This window comes from Artemia franciscana, chromosome 11 (genome assembly GCF_032884065.1).
Source record: "Artemia franciscana chromosome 11, ASM3288406v1, whole genome shotgun sequence".
NCBI classification, from domain to species: Eukaryota; Metazoa; Arthropoda; class Branchiopoda; order Anostraca; family Artemiidae; genus Artemia; species Artemia franciscana.
The window spans coordinates 36,216,323-36,234,217 of NC_088873.1; the positions used below are offsets into that span (position 1 = coordinate 36,216,323).

Consider the following 17,895-nt stretch of genomic DNA (forward strand, 5'->3'; position numbering starts at 1 on the left):
AATAATAATAATAAAACAAGACAAGTAAATTTTGCTAGAAAAAAGTGAAAAGGTATGTATAAATTTAGGTAAGGATGTAAGTAGGTAAGAGTAAGTAAAAGATAAACTTGCCTAGGAAAAAGGAATCACACTAAACTTAACCAAATGGGAAAAAACAAAAACGTTGGATTGAAAAATGCCATTAAAAATGCGATTATGAGAGTATTGGGAGGAAAACTATGAAAAGATCACGTTGTTTTGACTGCTATTCTTTTTTTCTTTATATATTTTAAATATTATTATGTATTTCATATTATTATTATATATTCTATTATTATATACTCTATTATATTATAGTATTCTATTATTATTATTATATCATTATATATAATTATTATATATTCGTTAGATATTAGGTATTTTAGATCCCCTAGGAATAAACCTAACACTCTTTATTTACTATCTTCTGCATTATCCTATGTAACTTGAGTTTTTTATTGCACAATCCTCCCACCCCTTAAACATCGCAATATATCTAAGATATGCTCTTTATTTCTAAAATTCTTCATATAGTTCAAGTTTTTTTTTAAAGTTTTACCTTAACTTGTATTAAGATAGTATTAAGGGCTAACTGCATAGAAAGTAGTTTAACCTATCATATAAGTATTTATAGATTCAACTTTCTTATACCAAAATTCAATTTTGCAGCGAAATAGCCAGTGACTTCAGCTTTCATTAAAAAAAAAAAAAAAAAAAAAAAAAAAAAAAAAAAAAAAAAAAAAAAGTGAGAAAAGAAGTAACAAGTTCAGTATATGGTGATATTACCCTAGTTGAGAAGTATCTGATAGCGTTATCCTAGTTGGGCAAAAACACAAGAGGGAGAGATACAACAAACGTGATAGTAAAAAAAGGTAAAAACAATTACAGAAGTTCACTATTTGTCTCATACAAAAACGAAGTAATAATATGGGCAAAGCCGTATCCAGGGGGGGGGGATACCGGATTTGGACCCCCTGATTTTTCTTTCCGACTTGTAAAAAATAACAAAATTACATATAAAAAAATTTATGATGCGTATTGTTAATTTTTGATTCGTAAACCCTTCCCGACAAAAATACCCTCCCCTCGGAAAATCCCGGATACGCCCTTGAATATGAGGATTTATACCAATTTTATTGACATGATCCTTCTTTGCCTACCTCCAAAGAAATCACCAAACAACTTAAATCATTTTTGATTGCATTCTAACCTAATTTAGGCACCCAGGCTGTGAGTTACCCCCTTACTGGCTATTTAGTAGACCTATGTAGTAGCATAATATTTGTAGGCATGAATATATAATGAGTCGGAGGTAATAGGCTTGGGACTGTCTGTGCAGGATTTCGACTCTTGTTGATAGAAGAGCATCGCCAAGTGCTGAAAACCATGTTGTGACCAAGATGGGCCCAGGATTGCACAAAGCCTCCAACTTACTGGAGGTCCCAGGGACTTCTTGCTGTCCGGTTCTAAGCCGGCTTAAGCGCTTCGGTGTAGACTTGAGAAGATATGTTGGTCCCCATCCTGCACTGGTATCCGGGATCACTGCTTTTCTTGAGGCCAAAATAATTTCAAAGATTTAAAGAACATGAAAATTGGAACTTGGAATGTTACGACGTTAAAAAATGACTATCGCATCGACATTTTGACTGACGAATTCAGACGGTTTGAACTGGATTTATTAGGAGTTTCAGAAACTCATATCCCAGGGGTAGGAAGCATGAAATTAGGTGACATAGAATTTGTTTACTCAGGAAGGAAGGATGGGGTACATAGACAGGGAGTAGGGCTCATGATGAATAAGGAAGCTGCTAAGTCTTGTTTAGGCTGCGAAGGTATTAATAATAGAATACTAATTGCTCATTTTATGACTAAAAAGTTTAGGGTATCAGTTATAGTAGTATATGCCCCCATTGAACCAACTGATGGAGATACTAGTGACTCAGATGAATTTTACTTACAGTTACAGGAGCAAATAGACAGGGTACCAGGTAAAAATATGGTGTTTTTGCTAGGAGATTTTAATGCCCAGGTTGGTAGAAATAGGGATAGATGGTATCCTAGCCTAGGTAATTTTGGTGTAGGAAAAGAAAACAGTAATGGCTATAGGCTTTTGCAATTTTGTAGGTATAACAACCTAGTTATAACCAATACGGTGTTTGGTCACAAAATGGCCTATAAGTTGACATGGTATTAACGTGATGGTAAGACAGCAAACCTTATTGATTATGTTATTGTAAGGGACAGTTGAGTACTAAACTTGAGAGTTTAAAATTTGACAATGTGGAAGATGGATGGAATAATTTCAGAAAAACAATTTGTGAAGTTGCTGATGGTGTCCTAGGGAAGAGTGCTAAGACAGTAACTAGGAATATTAGTGAAAAAGCTTTAGGTTTAATAGAGAGTAGAAGGGGTTTGTATAAGAATTATCTGAGCGATAGGTCGTATGAAAACAAAAGGAATGTAAAGAAAGTGGAGAAAGCATTAAAATATGAACTAAGGAGATGTGAAATGGAGGCGATGGATAAAATTGCTGAGGATCTGGAAGATGCGGCTAGACGGCATAATAGTAAAATATTATACTGGCATGTTAATAAATTGAAAGGGAGTAGCCGATCCGGACTAGTCCCAGTTAAAGATAGAAATGGGGTCACAATTAGTGATAAGGAAAAAGTTAAAGAAAGATGGGTGGAACATTTTGAGAATGTGCTAAACCGAGATACAGTTGCAGGAAAAGATATAGATGAAAATGAAAAAGTTTGTGATACCTTGGATGTGAAGGAAGATTTGTTTAGTGAGGAAGAATTAGCGACAGTACTAGAAGGATTAAAAAATAATAAGGCCCCAGGTGCTGATAGTATGATTAATGAGTTCCTTAAATATGGTGGCTCTGAGGTTAGGAATAAGCTACTGAAGATTATGAACATGATTTTTGAAAAAGGGGAAGTACCCAATGATTTTAGGAAAACCTTAATTAAACCACTGTATAAGAAAGGTGACAAGAGTGAATGTCGGAAGTATCGAGGCATTAGTCTGGTCTCTGTAGGTAGCAAATTACTGAGTAATATGATACTTTTTAGACTGAGACATGCTGTAGACAAAGTTTTAAGGGAAGAACAATGCGGTTTTAGAAAAGGTAGAGGATGTGTCGACCATGTTTTCACTCTTAGGTTAATAATTGAGAAGTCCCTTCGTTGTCAAACACCTTTGGTCCTTAGTTTTATCGATTATGAGCAAGCTTTCGATTCTGTTGATAGAACAGCGTTAACAAAGGTCTTATCGTTATATGGTATACCAGAAAAATACATTAAAGTGATTTGCGCTATGTACGAGAATAATACTGCTGCGGTTAAGGTAGGAAATGAGGTTAGCAACTGGTTTTGTATTAAATCAGGAGTTAAGCAGGGTTGTGTTCTATCCCCCTTTATATGGATCATTTTGATGGACTTCGTCTTAAGGAGCACAGGAAAGGCAATTGGAGACCATGGAATCAAATGGGGAGGAAGAACGCTCCTGGACTTAGATTATGCTGATGATTTAAGCATATTAGATGAAAGTGTGAGCAAAATGAATGAATTTTTAGAGGTTTTACGAGTTCAGGGTGCTAAAATAGGCTTGAAAATTAATGTTAAGAAGACTAAGTCACTAAGGTTAGGAATAAGTGAAGATGAACAGGTGACCTTAGGTAACGAAAATATTGATCAGGTTGGGAGCTTCAGTTACCTTGGTAGTATTATTAGTAAAGATGGTGGGAGCAGTGAAGATGTTAAAAGTAGAATAGCTAAAGCTCAGGGTGTTTTTTCACAGTTAAAAAAGGTTTGGAAGAATAGAAAGATAAGCCTACAAACCAAGATTAGAATATTGGAAGCTACAGTGATGACAGTGGTCAAATATGGCTCTGAAGCATGGACACTCCGAAAAGCAGATGAAAATTTACTAGATGTTTTCCAGAGAAATTGCCTACGGATTGTTCTGGGTACCCGGCTGACTGACCGTATTTCAAACAGTAGGTTGTACGAAAAGTGTGGTTCAATCCCGCTTTCTGGGGCTATAATGAAAGAAAGGTTGAGATGGCTAGGCCACGTTCTACGGATGAAGGATGACAGATTACCGAAGATTGTTCTTTTTGGCCAACCGTCTGGGGCTACACGGAAAGCAGGTCGTCCTTGTCTGGGTTGAGAGGATGTCATAAATAAAAATTTAAAGGAATGGGAACTTCCTGGGAGGGTGTAAAGAGGGAGGCTTTAAATAGATTAGGTTGGAGGAGGAGCGTGCGTAGCTGTGTTGGCCTCAGGCGGCTTGGTGCTGCAGTGAGTTATTAGTAGTAGTAGTAGTAGTAGTATTTTAAATAACTTAACGCACATGAACAAGTCATCTTGGTTACATTTCAATTATACAAACACTGAGTCTACCAAACCAACTGATTAGTAAAGGGTAGAGTTTTCCATCGATTTCATAAATCCAGGGAAAATACTGATTATTATCATTCCTCACGTTCAAAAGTCACGAGGCGGTCAAGGTAGTCGGAAATTTTCGACAGCCTTGACCAACACATACTTAGTTTACTGATAGATACTCAAAGAATCCCTGAGGTTTTATCCAGCAATGAAAAAGAAACAAAAAGTGATAGTTATCATGATAGTGACAGATATCATTGATAGTTATCAAAGGCCATTATTATTCTTGATTATTATTAAGTATAATAACGGCCTCTCCGCCAATCAAATCCGAAAGAGCTAGATTCTCAATCAGATACCAGATTCCTCATGTTGTAAATAAACTTAACTTAGTAGAAATGTCCCGAAGTTTTCACGAGTCCATTTTCTTTGAAAAAACATATTTCAAAAATAGTTCTTTGCCTGGACGTCGGGATTGATTAATAATAGATTTTAGTATGTATTTTGCTGTGGCGTTCTCGCACTGGGTGGCCTCCTCTGTCATCTCCTACCTTGTATGTTTTTTTTTTTAATTATTAGTATGACGAGACGTTGTGTTTTTTTTCTATGCATTTTTACTGCCCCAGCCTTACGAGCTCTGCTCTCTGTTGGGGCATATTATTGTTTCTGTATATTTTTAATTGGAATCAATAAATATTGATTGATTGATTGATTATCCTTTCTCAGGTTCATAGCTCCAAAGATAAGGTTGATAAAATTTCGAAGGTGTCCATTTAAATCCATGTAACCACGTGTCACGGCACACTTTTAAACACGTGCCAGGAACAGCTTTTACAAAATGACACTCCAGAAAAGAGCGGCAAAGTTGAAGCAGCACTGGCTATAAAAATAAAAAGAAAGGCGGATAAAAATAAATAGCAAAGAAATGAAGAAAAATAATAAAGTTATCAATAATAAAAAATAAGGAATAGAGATCAAAGAATATGAGATTGAATCATAGGACACCAAAAACTTACCAAATTATAAATCGGTTCTTTACAAAAACTACTAGAGCAGGAGGGTGGAGGGGTTTGTACAATTAAAAGCCAAACTTAGACCCCATTTCCGTTGTATTTTGAGATTTTAATTTGCTGTCATAGTTTTCTAAGGGATAATTCTCGACCGATCCTTTGGGTATATTTGAATTTACGTATATACGATTTTAAATGTTATTGGTACTTGTCTATTATATAAAACACACTCGAGAATTGAATTTTGGGACAATAAAATATGATGAAGATATCAGAAAAACTGTGGGAAATTGGAGGAACTGGTCATATAATGGAAGTAGATGAACCCCTTGACCTAGTTCATTTTAGTTCATTATTAACACGATTCTTGAAGCCACCGGTTTGTTTGCTTTCACTAGTGATAGACCATAGTGTCTCACCATGGATGTTCAAATTAATGTGAAGTGTGCGTGTTTTCTGTGCAACAGAAAAACTGTGGGAAATTGGAGGAACTGGTCATATAATGGAAGTAGATGAATCCTTGTTTACAAAAAGGAAAAATAATACAGGAAGAATCTTACTACAATAGTTTGGTGGAGTGTGCCGGGAAATCGGGAAAGGTTTTTACTGAAGGTCCCCGACCGAGGAGAAGAAACTTTAATCCAACAAATTAAGCCTAACATAGAGCCAGAATCAAGAACCATTTCAGATTCTTGGAAGGGCTACAGCACATCTGAGCTGGAAAAAGCAGTTTTCACTCATTTGAAAGAGAACCACAAAAATACTTTTGTTGACCCAGAAACCGGCGCCTCTACCCAAAGAGTAGAGAGAATGTGGGGTTCCGCAAAGTGGAGGAACCGAGTTACATCCCACCCTCATTTACATTCATACTTGGTAGAGTGCATGTGGCTGGCAGTAGTAAAGCCAAAAGGCCGAGTTCAAATTTAACGCGATTCTTGAGGACATTTCTGCGTTCTGGGAGCGTATTTCCAAGTTGTAGTTTTCAAAATTTTGCTAATAAAGTATTCTATTTTCATCATATTTTTTTATTAGCATTAACCAAACTTCACTTCTCGAGTGTGTTTTATATAATAGACAAGTACCATCTTATTTCCCCATTTGAAATGCCCAGTCAGGTTTTCAACAGTCTGGAATCAGGACACATTCTGCGCCATGTGATTTATTTGCACATAATTTGTTTTAATCTGAAACTAATATTGACATCCGACTACAATAACAAATTTCTTTTTGACATTATATTGACAGGTATCAAAACACATATTTTTCTGATGTAACCATGTAGGATTTTTCTCTTTTTGTCTAATCTATTGCGCAAATAATCCTTGATAATAATAAAAAAAAAATTCATTTACAAAATCACAAGGGGAAAAAGGCTAGACCAGGCTCTGTTCTGTCTACTATTAGATAAAAAAAAGTTGTTACAACTGAAAGTAAAGAGCAACATTAAAACTTAAAACGGACAGAAACTATTCGTATAATCGGGGCTTCACCCCCTCGTCAATACCTCGCTCTCTATGCTAAAGTTCTAATTTGGTTCCAATTCTTTAAAAATGACCCCTGAATCACAAAGGGCGCTTAATTAGAACAAATAGCTATTTGGAAGTACCAAAATAAATTTAGCGTGAAGAGCGAGGTATTGACGAGGGGCCATTTCCCTATTATACGGAATAGTTCCTTTTCGTTTTAAGTTTTAATGTTACTTCTTACTTTCGGTTGAAAAAACTTTTTTTTATTTAATTTTCAATCGTTTTTTAAATAAGGCTTGGAAATCCGGTGCCTACTTCATGCAAAATTCTCTTCCCCCATGGGAAAATCCCCCGAAGTAACCCCCTCCCTTCAATTCCCCCTCACCAGAAAAAATCCCCCCGGAGACGTCTGTATACTTCACAATAACCTATACTATATGTAAACAATGGGCAAACTTCATAACTTGCAGCCCTTCCCCCAAGGACTGTGGGGGATTAGATCGTCCTCAAAGACATAGTTATTAGATTTTTTGACTTTGCTGAACAAAATGGCTATTTTAAAATTTTGATCCGGTGACATAAGGGAAAAAATCAGCCTGGGAAGTGGCCTAGTTGCCCTCCAATTTTTTGGTTACTTATAAAGGGAGCTAGAACTTTTCATTTCTGTTCGAGTGAGCCCTCTTGCAACATTTTAAGGCCACTGGGTCGCTACGATCACCCATGAAAAAAAAAAAAATAAATACGCATCCGTGATCTTTCTTCTGGCAAAAATACAAAATTCCATATTTTTACAGATAGAAGCTTGAAACCTCTACAGTAGGGTTCTCTGATACGCTGAATCTGATGGTGCGATTTTCACATCACTTTTCACACCAACTTTTAGGGGGTGTTTGCCCTTTTTTTAAAATAAGACAAATTTTCTCAAGCTCGTAACTATTGATGTGTAAGACTAAACTTAATGAAACTTATAAATTCAAAATCAGCAAAAGATATCCGATACTTTTGGTATATCTATTGGTATCAAAATTCCGTTTTTAGTGTTTCAGTTACTATTTAGCCGGGTCGGTCCTTACTTACAGTTCGTTACCACGAGCTGTTTGATTTTTCGAAACTATTTTTTTGCACTAAAGATGGCATCATTTCCCATACAACAGAAAACAGTAAACGCTAAATTCACTTCAAAATTACTAAAAAACAAACATACAAAAAACCTGAAACAAAGCAATAAATAGGTAAACAGAGGTCCAAACATACCGCAGAAGGATTTTGAGATGTTTTCTTTCGTAAAAATTTTCGAATTTTCCCAAAGAGGTTGAGAGACGCATATGAAGCATCTCCAGACTCCCCAGCGTAGGTGTGAAGAAAAGTTGAAAAACTTAGCGCATAGCCTACACAATAAATGAAGAGGGGAGGAGATTATTCCTAAAATTGGCCCAAACACCCTAATTCCTTATGTCCAAAAAATCACCTCCAACAGAATTCTTAGATACACCCCCTTTTACTTTATGAAAATCTCAAGTTAATAAAAAAAAGATTAAGCAAAGAATAAATCGAGAAAAAAGAAGACTACCTGACAGTAATAGGTGACGGTGACTTCGTTGAAGATCGACTTCTTGACCCACATTCACTATCAACAGCATCAATTTCTATACTAACTTGACTCGGTACAAGAGTCTCTTCCAATTCGACACATTTTGGCTCAAGACCATCGTTATCCCATTCCCAGGAATTGTCAGTTTCTTCACCGGTACTAGCAGAACAAAGAAATAGACTACAAAGACTAGTTTAATAAGTTCGCGGGTCTCAATTACTTATAAGGAAATTTGTTTGACTCGCTCATAATACAATAATTGCAGAAGGAAGTAAATTATTAATTTAAAATTAGTAACAAGAGTACCAGCCGCTGCAAGAACGAATGTTGCAGCAGCGTTTTTTTTTTTAGCGTCAGTTAGCGCCTCACGTCATTTATTTCTTTCCAAATTATTAACAAAATTTCACCCTAACTAACGAAATGAGGCATAAACATCATTTTTAAACCTACAAGAGTCAGCTTGGTTAGTTTAAGTTACTTCTCTCCACCTACTTCGCTCGTTAGGGTTGCCAGGCTGGAGCTTTGTTCCTCACAGGCTTGTCATCATGTCTTCACATGTCCGTTTTTCTTGTTATTTTTTATTTTGATTTCTATCGTTTCTCCATATTCTGATTGCTTAGAAATTATTCTGATTGAATTCCCCCCCCCCCTTTTTTTTTAGCTCGATTAGTTTAGCTGGTTTTTTTTTGTCGATTAGTTTAGCCTTTTAGTTCGATTAGTTTAGCTCTTCGTTACAAGAGTACCAGCAGCTACAAGAACGCATACTGCACTAGTGTTTTTTTGGCGTCAGTTAGCGCCTCATGTCATTTATTTCTTCCCAAATTATTGAGAGAATTTTACCCTAAATAACGAAATGTGGCATAAAAATCATTTATAAACCACAAAAGTCAGCTTGCTTAGTTTAAGCTACTGCTCTCCACCTGCTTCGCTTGTTAGGGTTGCCAGCCTGGAACTTCGTCCATCGCAGACTTGGAATCATGTCTTCATATATACGTTTTTTTTATATTTTTTATTTTGATTTCTATCGTCTATACATGTTCTGATTGCTCAGAAATTATTCTGACTAAATCCCCCCCCCTAACCCTTTTTTTTTAGTTCGATCAGTTTAGCTAATTTTTTAGTGATCGGCTACGCCGACGTTTTAAGGAGATGAAGAAAAAAAAATCATCAAAAAAAGCTATGATTGTAGAGTTACAATTCATAGGGTTTACGCACGTAAACTAAAACTACAAAGAAATAAACTAAATTGGTAGCCCGGAACCAAAAGACGTTATGTTACACAGCATAAAAACGAAGGTGAAACCATCCCAACAGAGAGTACCTTCTCAAACAAAAGGTGAACAAATTTTCAAAGAAAAAGATTCAGATTTCGGAGTCTCTGTTTCTTATTATTAAGACTCGTCATTGTTAAAACTTTCAGGAAACAGTCGCATTCATGCACTCTTTTGAACTAAACACTAAAATAACAAAATTTATAAAGAGGTGAACCTTGAACAAAAATAACAGTGTAGCACTTTCAGTTAATAAATAATTTTAATTAAATTTCAACCAAAGGCCCAAGTTTCTTTGGATTCAGCCTAAAATATTCTGAAACTAGGCATATTCTTTTTCTTTGTGTTATAAAATAGTTAGGAAGCTTAAATTTGAGGGCCAAATCTTTGTAAGTCGATATAGAGCATTGACAAAATAATTTCGAATAACTCCCACTGGATCGCTAGTACTTTTTTTTAATTTCTTTTTTTATCGAAATATACACTTGTGAAATTCTACTGCGTAAAAATCTTCGTGTTTTATTTTGTGTATTGGGAGGTGAACATATTTTTTTTTTCACTGAAAAAGGTAATATTCATAGAGTCTCACTTCAAAGGTTTCCTCAAAGCATGAGAATTGAAACCAAAAACAAAGGGAGCAAGTTAACTCGAATAACTCAAAAGACATCAAGGTACAAAACACAAATGGTGCAGAAAAGAGAAAAACCTGAAAGAGTCATCTTGGTTTTTCTACTGAAATCAAGAAGCAGTTATTGGTACGATTTGTTTTTTCTTTTTATTTATTTATATATGAATATATCAATTTTTTCTTTACTTTTTAATCGAGCAATGGTGTTAAAGGCATTTCGTTCTCAAAAGCTTTAAAAGATATAATACAATCTGGAAAAACAGAAACATTCAAATATTTTGAGAATAAAAAAAGACGGGAATAAATGGTAGGATCAAACGAAAAAAACTTGAATCAGTTTCGGGATTATGCCATAAACTTAAGCTTATAAAACGTGTCATATAGCACTTTTTCCTTTTACATTAGTTGAATGAAGCGAGACTAAAATAAACACTTATAGGAAGGAATCTGCACTATGTGGAGAGATGGATGAGTCTTTGCATCATTTTTCAGGGGAATGTAGGGAATTGAGGGAGTTGCACTTGGAAATACTTGGTAGTGAGGTCGGGGGGGGGGGGGGGATATAGATTTTGAACATTTTGAGAAGTGTGTATTACTTAAATATAAATAATATTGGAAAGTTTTTCTGGGTAGGTATGAGGTATCGTGATGATTTTCGGTAGGGAGGTCGGGGGGGGGGGGGGGATATAGATTTTGAACATTTTGAGAAGTGTGTGTTACTTAAATATAAATAATATTGGAAAGTTTTTCTGGGTAGGTATGAGGTATCGTGATGATTTTCTTAAATAATCAGTTTTAATGTCTTTTCAGTTTATGTTTTGTTGCTGCATTTTTTCGCTTGTTTTGTGTATGTCACCATCGCCCAATTGGGCTTTCGTGTGAATAAATCTATCCATCTACCATAGTATTCCTTATTGGTAAAAAAAAAACTTACTGAGGATTTGACTTAGTAGTAGAAGGCAGTGTTTCAATTTCAAAAATAGTCGCTTCGTAATGTTTCTTCGCAGAGACAGATGACCAGCCATGAACTGGTGAGTCCCATTCCATCGATCCACTTGTAGGAGAAGTAGTGACTAAAGACGAGTCTGGAGAATCTGAATCAATTAAAAGACTAGCACCAACTGTAGTCATCGAAAAATGACCTAAAAAGAGGTAGTAAGTCGTCAAATACCTGAATGTATACTCTGATCCCCTCCCAATTTATAATGGTGTACCCCAGGGAATCCTCTTAGGCCCAATTTTATTTCTTACCAAGATAAACAGTCTTGATGTCGATTTCCCGAATAGATGGAAATTCGTTGACGATTTAACTGTCTTAGAATCATGTTTCAAAAATTAAAAAAGTAACCCAATGTACATCTTGGAGTCAATATCAGATGAAGCTGTTATCAGACGATATAAGAGTCAACCCTTTAAAGTCAACAATTTTAGCAATTAGTTTTCTAAAAACTCCCCTTTCTTTCTCCTGTCCTATCCCCCCCCCCCGAAATGTCTGTTAATACTATGAAATTACTGGGTGTTACCATCTCAAGCGACTTAAAATGGGATTGCCACGTTAATGATTTCTTAAAACGTACAAATACTGCACTTTCTCTCCTTGTGATTAGGACATTTAAATGTCCTAAATCACATTTTTTGAGGATCTTTCTCTCTTTTGTACATCCCACCCTCGAATACGCTTGTCCTGTTTGGCGTCCTGGCATCTCCAATGAACTGTCGGACAGAATAGAGACAGTTCAAAAAAGGTGCCTAAGAATTGTCTTCAATGAGGGTAAAGTGCCTTACATTTCCCTTCTTCGGAGAGCAAATCTAGTCACCCTTAAGAAAAGGAGAGCACAAATTTCCTTGCGTTTTGCCCACAATGCCTTGCATAACCCTCGTACTACTTTTCTTTTCTCTAGTGATCATTACTCCCCCCCCGTACTCGCCCCCACGTTTTGTTTCAAGAAAAATCCCCCTTCTTGCCCCAATAAGAGTTTCCACTAAAAGATATAGAGGAACGTTCATTCCTCACATAGTTGAAATTTTAAATAAACAACCCCCCCCCTTCTATTTCACTTTTGACCTTGTCTTCGGCACAATCCTTTCATTAATTGTAAATATTATATTTTAACAGCTTATTTGACTTGATTTTAAGAGCGTTTTTTTTGTTATTTTATAGTATTTGACTTAGAATGCAAATTCAGCAATGTTTTTCTTTTAGCCTGTGATTTTGTTTTATCCACCACCCTTTCTGTTTTTGTTTTTGCCCTTAATTACGTAAAGTTCATTTTATTTCTTGTGCTTGGAACTTTTTTCTTTTTCATTTGCGTTAAATTTTTTCTTGACCATTTATATGCTTGATTGGCATTTCTTCTACTTTTGTTCTGTTGTATTAGTTATTTCTTTGTTTTGCTTTTTCTTTTTGGACATGCGAAGCGAATTCGACTCTATTATAGCTTGTGATAACCTTTTTGAAAATAAATATTATCTTATATTATACTAGCTGTTGGGGTGGCGCTTCGCGCCACCCCAACACCTAGTTGGTGGGGGCGCTTCGCGCCCCCCCCAAGCCCCCCCGCGCGCGTAAGTCGTTACGCGCCATAATAGTTACGCGCCATTGTAGTTGTGTCCCTATGTCCCACCTGTGAATATAGATATATATATATATATGGTTTTAACTACGTAAAACTTGCGAATATACAACATTCTTTGCTGTCCCATTGTCTTTGCATATAAATAGATTGTCAGGTTATCCCCCTGTTTCCCCCGGTGTCCCCGTTGTAGTTGTGTCCCTGTGTCCCGGTCGTCATTTATATTCCCTGTGTCCCGGGTCCCGGTCATCATTTGTATCCCGGTGTCCCGGTCTGTATATACATTCGTTTTTTAGTTTTGTTTTTCTCCTTTATTTTTTTCCTTTTTTTTTCTTTTTTAGCTTATTTAGATTTTTAGATTTTTTAGTTTTTTTTATTAGTTTTTAGTTTTTATTTCTTTTTAGTTTTTTTGTCCCGGTCGTCATTTATATCCCCCTGTTTCCCCCGGTGTCCCCGTTGTAGTTGTGTCCCTGTGTCCCGGTCGTTATTTATGTTCCCTGTGTCCCGGTCGTCATTTGTATCCCGGTGTACCGGTCTGTATATACATTCGTTTTTTAGTTTTGTTTTTCTCCTTTATTTTTTTCCTTTTTTTTTCTTTTTTAGTTTATTTAGATTTTTAGATTTTTTAGTTTTTTTATTAGTTTTTAGTTTTTTTTTTCTTTTTAGTTTTTTTGTAGTTTTTACCTTCTTTTTAGTTTTGTTAATTTTTTTTTTTTACTTGTGTCCTGGTCGTCATTTATACTCCCTGTGTCCCGGTGCTTTGTTGATTGCTAATCGAACATTCCTTTTGTCCTGGTCGCTTTCTCTTTGAGTGTCGTCATTTATTTTTTTCTTTTTTAGTTCTTTTAGTTTTTACCTTTTTTAGTTTTTTTTTAGTTTTTAGTTTTTTTAGTTTTTTACCTTTTTTTAGTTTTTTAGTTTTTTAGCTTTTTTAACATTCCTTTTGTCCTGGTCGCTTTCTCTTTGAGTGTCGTCATTTATTAGTTTTTTCCTTTTTTTTTTAGTTTTTTATTGGTTTTTACCTTTATTTTAGCTTATTTTTCAGTTTTTTCCTTTTTTTAGTTTTTTTTATTTTTTATTTTTTTTAGTTTTTTACCTTTTTTTAGTTTTTTTAGTTTTTTTAGTTTTTTAGCTTTTTTACTTTTTTTATTAGTTTTTAGTTTTTTTTTGTAGTTTTTGCCTTTTTTTAGTTTTTTCAGTTTTTTTTTAGTTTTTTATTGGTTTTTACCTTTATAGTTTTTTTAGTTTTTTAGCTTTTTTATTTTTTTTATTAGTTTTTAGTTTTTTTTGTAGTTTTTGCCTTTTTTTAGTTTTTTCAGTTTTGACGTCACCTAATCCAGTTTTTTCAGGTGACGTCACCTGACACATCCATCCATCCATCCACAGACAGACAACTTATTTTTATATATATAGATTAGGTACAAAATTATCCATAAAACTAATAACGGCAACACGCTACTAGCAAATTATTGCAGCAACAGGCTACTTGAGGCCAACTGAGCTGCGTACGCTCCTCCTCCACCCTAATATATTCATAGCTTCAGTATTTACCCATTCCCACAAAGCTCTAATTTCCTTGAAAGTACCAAGGACACAAAAATATACACCTTTTTGGCCCCTGAACCCATTTTAGGTATACTCGAACGTAAAAACTGTGTTTTTGAAAGATTTTTTTTTCTTTTTAATAAATTGTAAAATTTTAAAGCAACATCGCATTTTCGGCAGTGTTGCAATGTTGAACCGTGGAAAATAAATAAGTAAAACTAATTCGTTCGGAAAAATTCAAACATTACGAATTTGGCGATGGCCAAAGACAACTAAACGTTCAAAGGACTACATTTAAGGCTACATTTTCTTAAGGTGTATAGTGCCGCAAGTTTTTTTGCCGATTTTTTGCTGATTTTATATCCATGTTTTTCTTCATTGCCGGGAAGTACTACCAAAACTACATAACTGTATGTTGAATCTAAAATTTTCGCAAAATCTGGTGTTTCCTAATTTTTAAACATAACCCGATTTTTTCAAAAGATTTTCCGCATTGTCGGTTTGTTTTTAAATTCTTCCAATTTGAATTTTTTTTTCTTTTTGTCTTTTTATTTGGTTTGTATCGTTCGTGTGTTCGCTCAGGCAATGTGAACATATTTTTTTTTTTTTTTTTTAATAGTACTGAAAAAGGAAAGCGGGTGCCCTCCCTGAAACATCGTTGTGTTTCATCCAGTATTTTAGTTGGTCGCATAAATTACATAATAACCATTACCGTTTTATCTTTTCTTTTGTGTTTTTTTTTTACTTTTTGTGATGGCAGGCTAATGTGGTTTACGAAATTATCTCCCTACGAGATTTCATTTTCATTTTCCTTGATACTTCAAATCATTCTTGTGAAGTCTTCCCACCCCATTTGAAGATTAGACTTGCCCCCATATAAATGACTGTCAAAACAAGCACTGATTGGATCCTTGTGTTTTTTTTCTGTTATCCTTAACATATCTAATTAAAAGAGTATATATAAAAAGAGATTAAAGAGAATAATTAAAAGAGATATATATATATATATATATATATATATATATATATATATATATATATATATATATAACCCAAAAGTAAAAAGTCTTGTTTCTCCCATGTCTAAAAAATCAGAACTAAATTAAAAGACTATCAACAAATTTCATCTATCACAAGTGGTAATTTTGGCTAAACTGATTATTATTATATTCTTACTAAAATATTATATTCCTTTTTTTTTTACAAAGAGCAGCAATTGTAACTAAACTGTGTTTATCTCCAAATTCTATATATTTATCAATATATCAATATATCAATATCATATATTTATCATTTACAATCCTGTTTTTCGTTACTATTCTTAATTTACTGAATTATAAACTTTGAAAGCAGTAACACAATTTTGCCAGTATTGCAATGTTGAACACTGAAAAATAAATAAGCAAAACTAATTCTTCCGTAAAAATTCAAAAATCAAGAATCTGTTGATGGCCAGAGACAACTAAACCTTCAAAGAAAAGCTAATCCTTCTTAAGCGGTATAGTGCTATAAATTTTTTGCCTATTTTTTGCTGATTTTACATCCATATTTTTCTTCATTGACAGGTGCAAAAACTGGCAAAAACCGTTAAATCCAATTCAAATTGTTAAATCAAATAATCTTGGTTTTTTTTGCTTCCAAAAGTAGCCTATTTAATTTATCAATGTGTCGAGATTTTTAAGTAATCGGTTTTACTGTCTTTACAAAAAACTTACTCCATGGCTTCACAGATATGTGCGGTCTCCCAGATGTCCCAGTTTTCCCAACCGAAAATTTGATCTCGATTTTTACGCATGGATCCAGGGGCTAAAAGTGTCCATGATTATTTAAAGGGAGTTAAAGCTTCACAGTATGGGTGAATAGTGATGATTTGAATACATAAATAATTCTGTTATTAGCTCTACTGTTTAATCTAATTGAAAATTAATTAATTTAATTGAATGATTTAATTATAATTATTACTTAATTTACTTTATTTAATTAATTAAATTTGAATATGATTTAATTGAAGAAATATCTAATTAAACACTCCATTATTTAACTCTTATTCTATTCTTCTATTTTACCTCTAGATTATGTATTATTATCAAGAGTAGCAATTGAGACTAATTTGTGGCAATCGTACTACATATTCTATTCTTACCTCTAAATTGTGGTTTTTTATCAATAGACATGTCGCTTGAGAAAGAAGATAAACTCCAACTAGACACATTTGATGACATTCTAGGCTGCTGCTTCTCATCACTTTCATCATCCGCAAGATGCTCAATTTCTTGATCCATTTCCAAGCAATTGGCACGGAGATTGTTAACTTCTGCTTCCAGACGATCAAAATAATTCATTGTCGTCTTTCCCACTTTCTCCTTAAAAAAAAGTCATGCAAAAGTTCTTGTCGTTTTCCCCTCTTTCTCCTTTAAAATAAAGTGATTCATGTAAACATTCATGTCATCTTTCCCCCTTTCTCCTTTAAAGTAAAGTGATTCATGTAAAAACTCATGTCGTCTTTCCCAATTTCTGCTTTAAAATAATGTCATTCATGTTAAAATTCATATTGTCTTTCCCAAATTCTCCCTTTAAATTAAAGTGATTCATGAGAAAAAAAATGCCGTCTTTCGAACTTCCTCTCTTAAAATAAAATGATTCATTTAAAAAAAAAATCATGTCGTCTTTCCCATTTTCTCCTTAAAAAAGTGATTCATAAAAGAAAATTCATGTCGTCTTTCCCACTTTCTCCTTTAAAATAGTGTTACATGTAAAAATCCACGTTGTCTTTACAATTTATACTTTAAAATAATATGATTCATGTAAAACAATTCATGTCACCTTTCAGAAATTTTTCATTAAAATAAAGTGATTCACAAAACAGTTCATGTCATTTTTCAAACATCCTCCCTCAAGTGATTCATGTAAAAACTTCACCTCATCTTCCCCGCTTTCTCTTTTAAAATAAAATGATTAACTTAACAATTCATGTCGTCTCTCAAACTTTCTTCTTTGAAATAAAGTGATTCATGTAAAAACCCATGCCGTCTTTCCTATTGTCTTTTTTTTTAAATGAAGTAATTCATCTAAAACTTCACGAGGCATTTCAAACTTTCTCTTTAAAATAACGTAATTTAATCAAAAACTCATATAAATTTTCCCACCTCCTTTAAAATAAAGTAACTCTTGTACAAATTCAAAACTATAAACAAAGGATTGAAAAAAAAAAATAAATAAGAAAGGCTGATGAATATAAAGATGCAGTCGTCCTAAAATGTTCCACTAAGAAGTCTGTAGGTAATAATTAAAGGCTGAAGCAGAATACTACACTAACAATAATAATTAATTATAATCCAACTGTATAAACAGGAGATGTGGAGCTGTGCAAAGAAAAGAAAACCACATAAAATAAATAAA

The 17,895-nt window shown here is 34.1% G+C and overlaps 1 protein-coding gene across 7 annotated transcripts in view; it reads right to left on the reverse strand.

Moving 5' to 3' along the window:
* The window catches only part of LOC136033152 (uncharacterized), a 137,276-nt gene that overhangs the window by 15,744 nt on the left and 103,637 nt on the right, over positions 1–17,895 (reverse strand). For all 7 annotated transcript variants that reach the window (XM_065713806.1, XM_065713808.1, XM_065713807.1 and 4 more), the window contains 3 exons: positions 16,640–16,859; positions 11,313–11,520; positions 8,459–8,638 (listed from right to left, as the gene is read on the reverse strand). In XM_065713806.1, the coding sequence (XP_065569878.1) occupies positions 8,459–8,638; positions 11,313–11,520; positions 16,640–16,859 (608 nt within the window). The remainder of the gene's footprint in view (positions 1–8,458; positions 8,639–11,312; positions 11,521–16,639; positions 16,860–17,895) is intronic.